The 7,735-nt window shown below is 42.2% G+C and overlaps 1 protein-coding gene across 1 annotated transcript in view; it reads left to right on the top strand.

The window, feature by feature from the left end:
* Positions 1 to 5,097: 5,097 nt before the first annotated feature.
* RNASE12 (ribonuclease A family member 12 (inactive)) overlaps positions 5,098 to 7,735 on the top strand; it is a 3,337-nt gene continuing 699 nt past the window's right edge. Inside the window, exon 1 of the mRNA XM_017539618.2 lies at positions 5,098 to 5,751. Coding sequence (XP_017395107.1) covers positions 5,189 to 5,632 — 444 coding nt within the window. The 5' untranslated portion in view covers positions 5,098 to 5,188 and the 3' untranslated portion in view covers positions 5,633 to 5,751. The remainder of the gene's footprint in view (positions 5,752 to 7,735) is intronic.

Below are 7,735 nucleotides of genomic sequence, written 5' to 3'. Positions count from 1 at the left end.
TTTCTTTTTGAGATGGGGTCTTGCTCTGTTGCCAGGCACCAGGCTGGAGTGCAGTGGCCCGATCTTGGCTCACTGCAACCTCTGCTTCCCAGGTGCAAGCAATTCTCCTGCCTCAGCCTCCCAAGTAGCTGAGACTACAGGTGCATGCCACCACGTTGTATTTTTAGTAGAGACGAGGTTTCACCGTGTTGGCCAGGATGGTTTCCATCTCTTGACCTTGTGATCCACCCGTCTTGGCCTCCCAAAGTGCTGGGAATACAGGCATGAGCCACCGCACCCGGCCCTGACCGGGTCTATAACAACTGAAAAGAGATTCAGCTGTTAAAGATTCTACAATACTAGGTTTAAGGCCTTGAATAGTAAAGAGGAATTAATCTACATTTTTCTTTCCTTTTATTGATCTTTCTGATCTTATGTCCATAGGAAGCTATTTGGTTCCACTAAAGTAACTTCAAAAAAGATGAATGAGTTTTGTAAAGAAAAGCTCTCTGATATTATAAAGAGCAAAATATAGCTCTTTTAGGCCATCATGATACATTATTTCAGGAACTCAATATTTATTGAGCAAATAGCAAATTATTGTATTCCAGGCACTGTGCTTAGAACAGAGATTTCTACAGGAAACCAGACAGATGTTGTCTCTGCCCTCATGCAACAGTCAGATGATTTTTTAAAGCTACGAAATACAATAAATTTATTATGTTAGTGACAAGGACCACAAGGGAAATTACATGGTTTTATGCAAGCAAAGCAGACCTCACTTCACTTATTCTGGATTTTCTGGGAAGACCTGTCTAAGGAAAGGAAGGAAGGGAGGATTTATAGGTTCACCCAGGCAGAATGGGGAAGGTGAGTGGAGTAAGAAACACTCCACAGTGAGAGAGCCAGATATGTTAAAAAAAGAAAAGAAAGAGAAGGAAAGAAAGGAAAAAGAAAAAAGAAAAAACCTTGAGTTGGGTTGGGTCTGGTGGCTCATGCCTGTAATCCCAGCACTTTGGGAGGCCACGGTGGGTAGATCACTTGTGGTCAAGAGTTTGAGCCCAGCCTGGTCAACATGTTGAAACCTCAACTCTTGTCAAAATACAAAGATTATCTGGGCATGGTGGTGCACACTTGTAATCCCAGCTACCTGGAAAGCTGAGGGGTGGGAGGATCGCTTGATCTGAGGAGGCGGAGGTTGCAGTGAACTGGGATCACGCCACTGCACTCCAGCCTGGGCAATAGAGTGAGACTCCATCTCAAAACAACAACAAACGACAGCAACAAAAACAAACAAAAACTTTGAGTTGGAAGGAAGCCTGAGGAATTGAGGGAACTAAAAAGAGGAGTGTGTGGCAGGAATATGAAGACAGAGGGAGAGTGGTTTGTGGTGGGGCTGTCTATGCAAGGCCTGGTAGGCAGAGGTGAGAGCTGTGGTCGTTTTCTTAAGACTAATGAAAAGTCATTGACACATTTTAGATGGAGAAAGGGGATGTCACAGGCACGTAACTGGATCTGTGTTTTGAAAAGATGACTGTGGTGAGGTAAGGTTGACAGTAAGCCCCTGGGAGCCATGTTTCAGCTTTCCAATACACAAGCATAGAGCCCTGCTTCAGAGGATGGTACGGTCTGAGGTGGTTTTTCACCTCTAAAACTGTGAGTTGTTTTCACCTCCTCCATCCCACCAATTCTGCCACTCCTGGCTACTTTCAAAGGAAGCCAGTGAGGCCCATGGGGTGAAGCTCAGGGTCACGGAGCTAGTTAGTGGCAGGACCGGTGTCAAGCCAGGAATCCAGCTTTCACGACTCTCAGCTCACTGCTCGTTCTGCTCCAGTTGGGTGCTTCTGAAAAGTGAGTTTCTGTTTGTAACACATCTGGGTTCTTTAGAGCTTTCGTGATTATTTGGGGTCAGGGTACAATTATTCACGTTATTTCAAGCCTGGGAGTGCGATGAAAGATGTGAATGTCTAGGAGGTGCCATAGGGGAAGGCTGGCTAATGGTTGTTCCCCAAGGAGAATTCAAAGGGAAGTGTTGAGGGCTGAGCCTGGGGACACACAGGAGAAGCTATGATCAAAGGAGAAGCTATGATTACAGGAGAAGCTATGATCAAAGTATTCTCAGAAGTGGAAAACTGAAGGCACAGGCCTACCCAGAAGTTATTAGAACGACATGCTTAGGAAATGGTCCCTTAGCCTGGTCTTCCTTGGGCTATTGCCTGGCGGCAATCATTTCAGACACAGGAGGAAAGTTATAAAGCAAGAAATGACTTGTTTACCCCTCAAGGGGGAACAGGACCTCCCATGTGCATAGCACAGGGCTATAACTACAGGGCTGAGATTGATGGCTTCATCAGAACATGTCCTGCCCAAGATCAGGGGCAGCTTGTTCTGGAAAAGTACAGGCCCTAGTCTGTCTACTTCATCTCTACATGTAGTAACCAAAAGACTCAAACTTAGTTTTAATTGTTTTTGTGGAACGAACTCTCACTCTGTCACCCTGAAGTGCAGTGCTGAAGTGCAGTGGCATGATCTTGGTTCACTGCAGCCTCTACCTCCTGGGTTCAAGTGATCCTCCCACCTCAGCCTCCTGAGTAGCTGGGACTACAGGCATGCACCACCACACACCACTAATTTTTGTGTTTTTATAGAGACAGGCTTTCACCATGTTGCCCAGGCTGGTCTCAAACTCCTGGCCTCAAGCAATCTGCCTACTTCAGCCTCCCAGAGTGCTGGGATTACAGGCATTAGCTACTGCACCCATTCTGAATTCGTTTTGATTTGGTATAGAAGCAATTCTGTGATGTTTGGTTTTAGTCTACACCCAGGAGTGGGATTACAAGGTCTCAGGTCAAATTCTTAATTTTACCAAACATTTCCAGGTTACTTTCTAGTATTGCCACACCAGTTTCTATGCCCAGCAATGTTTTTACCGGTACTTGATATTATCTGTTTTTTTAATTCTTGATAATCTTTTTTTTTCAATCTGATGGTTATAAAGTCTCTCTTTGTTTTTTTACCTTCCATTTCTTTGATTACTAATGAAGTGGAGCATTGCTCATTACCCATTTTGGCTTCATCTTCTGAAATTGGCTTTTCTCTGAGAATTTTTTTCCCCCTGGGGTTTCCTGTCTTTTTAGGACTGACATGAAGGAGCTCCTTATATGTAGATACTAATTCTTAGGTGGCTTTAGGTATTGCAAATATTTTCTTCCAAGTTGCCACACTAGTTAACATTTGGACTCAGTCTCAACTCCTTTTGCAGTGTAATACTCTAGGGATAGGTTTAGTTGCCTCCTTTGGGGAAAATCTTTGTAACAGGGATTGCTTCTCTGCCTGTACACTTAGTAAAGCATCTGTACTTCAGCTACTTGGAAGTTCTGGCAGGAAATAATGAACCTGTTACTGTTCATATATGCTTCTCTTTATACATTGGAAATGCTACTGCAAGATGTACAAAATCAAATTTTGTTAATTGAAAATCATGTCAAAAATTAAGCATGCACTTATAACTTCGTAGCACTGGGCAACACATATCCAAAACAGGATAGTCTGAATTCTGAAAGGACACCCAGAATGGACATTTTTGCTCATTTGCACAATTTGAAATTCTGCTTTCGTTGTTGTATAGAAAGGGATGCATTCTTTGAAGGCTTCCCCAGGATTCTGTTTTTCCTAAATAATTTTTTACCCTGCAATCATTTTCTTATTACCAATTAGAAAGATACAGATATGCACAGAGGAGATTTTGTAGCTATTGGTCCAGTAGAGAAATGACTTCAGGGCATGAAGTAGTAAAACTCAGTCCATTTGCCAATTCCTATATCAACTCACTGGGAGATGATAGCAACAAAAAGAATTCTCTTGTCTCAATACCTTGAACCACTGTCTTTTTACTAAGCCCTATTCACTAATCTCCCATGTAGGTTTCCCATGTATACCATGGTTTAGTGGTTCCCAAATTTTGCTGTATATAAGAATCACTTGGGAATCCTTTAAGAATCCCCAACCCAGGTCACCCACAATATCAATTAAAGCAGAATGTATCAAGGTGGAAGCCACAATTTTTAAAAAATCTCCAGTTGATTCCAATGTTTAGCAGTTTGGGAACTATTTCCATGCTCCTCAGAAGACCAAGGCTTTATCAAGATTAATGTTATTACCAGGGAATTGCTTTTGTCCTGTCCTGGACACCACGTGGGAAAGAAACTTGCTAACACTGGAATTCAAGTGTTTGGCACTGACAGGGTGGGACTCTTGCTTTCCTTCTCACTTCCCATCTCCACCTTAACCTTTCTGCAGCTCATTTCAATGAAATGAAAGCTTTCATGTATTTGTCATAAGGACTGACTGAAAATTTAGAAAACAGACAGCACTGTGGCTGGTACACACTGGACTTCACTAAATGTTCTGAAAAGTCCACACTTGTTTAATGAGGACACATTCAGGACCTGCCTTACCTGACTCTCCTGCTGAAGGTAACTTCTCTTCCTCCACAGTGGTGCCTAAGCACACCCTCTGCAGGTCCCTCCTTTCTGCTCTTTCTACTTTGGCCCTCCCCACATTCAACTGGCTCTCTATCAGTTATCTTCAGGGAACAGCAAGACACAAGCGATTTTCTCAAATTCATGATCAAAAGGCTATGTTACCTGTGAGAACCACCAGAAAAATGACAGGTGAGAGGAGCTAGCACCGAGCCAAGCAGGACTGACAGAGGGAGGGACTTGGAAGGAATTGGGAAGAACAGATAAGTAGAAGGTACTAAATTCATGTGCAATTGGGTGGAGTTAGAGTTGAGAAAATAATGGGAAAGAAGGTTATTCAGGAATTTGAATAACCTTGACCACCTTCTATATGTCCAGCTCTATGTTGAGTACTTTGAAGGATTTGAGAAATAAGAGATGTGGTATCTGCTGTCAAAGAACTTGTAGAAACAAAACAAACACAACAGGAATAATTTGGAGAACAGCTCAGTATCAAAGTCTGAGAGCTGAAATGGTCAGAAAGGGCTTTCTTGGGGAACTATGCCTCTAGCTGGATCTTGCAAGGTCAGCGTGATTTTATTTAGCAGAGAGAAGGAAATAAAATATTCCAAAAATGGGGGAGCAGCCAGAAGTTGGAGCAGGAGGAATCTGACTGTCCTTTGCTACTTTCTGTCTTGTCTTACTCAACAGCAGTTAAAGCCAAAGATGTGAAGGCACTCTCACCTGTGATGGTAATAATGGTGATCATTTTCTTGGTGCTTCTGTTCTGGGAAAATCAGGTGAATAATGAAGTAATGATATCAACCTTAGAACACTTGCATGTGGACTACCCTCAGGAAGGTGTTCCCATTCCGGCAAGGTACTGCAACCACATGATCATACAAAGAATCATCAGGGAGCCCGACCACACTTGTAAAAAGGAGCATGTCTTCATCCATGAGAGGCCTCGAAAAATCAATGGTCTTTGCGCTTCTCCCAAGAAGGTAGCTTGTCAAAACCTTTCGGCCACTTTCTGCTTTCAGAGTGAGACAAAATTCAAAATGACAGTCTGTCAGCTCATTGAAGGCACAAGATACCCTGCCTGTAGTTACCGCTATTTCCCCACAGAGGGGTTTGTTCTTATCACTTGTGATGAGTTGGGGCCAGAGAGTTTCCAGGGCTATGTTAAATAACTCAAGATCAGTGCCGGAGACTGAGCTCTCTTTTCTCAATGGCATTGGAGCTGGCTGTCCCTGAGGCAGACCTGAACATGGACATGGGGCAATGCCTTGAGTGGAAGGGGAAGTCACTGGTAAGGAATTTATCCTTCCTGTACTGCTGAGTTGGGGTTGTTTTATTCTGCTTCAATAAAAGAATCTTTACTGAATTAAACCATAAATTCTACATGTGTTTTAATTTGTTTGTCTCTTGTCTCTGGTCATTTCATGAGAGACAGAACTGGGATTAAGACAAAGTAAGTGAGATACTCACTTGAGGTGTAAAATTTAAGAGGGTACCAAAAAACCAAAAACCTAGTAACCTAGATAAATATAATTGATTTCTTTTTTTCTTTTTTTTTTTTTTTTTGAGATGGAGTTTCACTCTTATTGCTCAGGCTGGAGTGCAATGGCATAATCTCGGCTCACTGCAACCTCTGTCTCCTGGGTTCAAGTGATTCTCTGCCTCAGCCTCCCAAGTAGCTGTGATTACAGGCATGCACCACCATGCACCACCATAATTTTGTATTTTTAGTAGAGATGGGATTTCTTCATGTTGGTCAGGTTAGTGTCAAACTTTTAATGTCGGGTGATCCACCTGCCTCAGCCTCCCAAAATGCTGGGATTACATGCATGAGCTACCACACCTGGCTTTGATTTCAGTATTTTTAAAAAATCAAAATTAATGCAAAAATCTTGGATGCTCAAAATATCTATCACAGAATTTTGAAGATCCAATCTGACAAGGCTAGGATTAGGGTAAGATGAGTTACATGAGTTTTACTAGTGCAGGGTCAGATCCTGGTATTTAAAATTTTAGCATTTGTTCATCAGGTATTTTTTTGTGTTATATTTATTTTCTGGCCAGATGTGGTGGCTCACACCTGTCATCCCAGCACTTTGGGAGATTGGTGGGTGGTTCACTTGAGATCAGGAGTTCAAGACCAGCTTGGCCAACATGGTGAAACCTTGTCTCTACCAAAAATGCAAAAATTAGTCAGTGTGGTGGTGCATGCCTGTAATCCAAGCTATTTGGGAGGCCGATGCAGGAGGATTGCTTGAACCCAGGAGGTGGAGGTTGTAGTGAGCCAAGATTATGCCACTGCACTCCAGCCTGGACAACAGAGCAAGAGTCTGTCTCAAAATAAATAAATAAATCAAAATTTATTTTCTAAAAATGTTGCATTAAAATATTATTTATCTTGATTATTGAGTTTTGTGGTACTCTCTTAAATTTTGGCCTTGGAATGAGTGTCTCATTAACCTCAGCCTAATCCTAGCCCTGCTCCTAGCTGGAGAAGCAACTGGGAACACCTCTTAGGGTCTTTTTAAAAGATGGCATATACAACTCAAGCTGCATTTGTTCCTGTTCAGCAGCTATTTTTGTGTCTTGAAACAAAGCAAGGAGCCTGATTGGTCTGAAACTGTTTCCCTTCAAGACTTTAAAGCAGCATGGATAAGGATTTCCCAGGGGATTGAGACTCTCAGAGCTCAATGATCTCCTCTTTGCATCTCTAGAAGGAACAGAGAGGACTTTGAGCCAGACTACTAACTCCTTTCTCTTTTTAGTTCTTAGAATTGAACTTATTGCTTAGTTTCCCCACATTCAGCTATGGGTGTAGTATCCTTACAGCTAGAAGGAGAAGGAAGAGAAAGAGAGGCTCCTAATTCTGGTGATTTCATGAAGTCTTCTTTTTCTCTATTCATTAGTTTTCTCATTGGTAAAGTGAGGATCTTGAATTAGATAATCTTTCAAGTTCTTTCCAAGTCTATTAGTCTGTAATTCTATTTCTTAGGTAGTAAAGAAAATGGCTATATTATAGCCAATGTTGGAGGGGAGAATTTGTATTGTGAAATAGTAACAAATAAGGGGCACTTGGAAAGTAGAGGCCAGATTATGTCATCACTAATTCTGAGCTATGGCATTTCAATCCTGGAAGTGAGAGCCAGAGACTCATCCAGTGACCTAGAGCAGGCATGAGTGGGTCACAAGCTTTAGAGAGCACTCTCTGTCCTGATCTTTTCAGTTGAGAGACTTCAGCTGTCCGTTGCTTATTTGGACGAAGTTCAAGGTCATAT

Source organism: Cebus imitator, unplaced genomic scaffold (assembly GCF_001604975.1).
Source record: "Cebus imitator isolate Cc_AM_T3 unplaced genomic scaffold, Cebus_imitator-1.0 Scaffold119, whole genome shotgun sequence".
Lineage (NCBI taxonomy): Eukaryota > Metazoa > Chordata > Mammalia > Primates > Cebidae > Cebus > Cebus imitator.
Note: the sequence above shows the minus strand (reverse complement) of the source record. Positions and strands in the feature narration are given on the sequence as shown.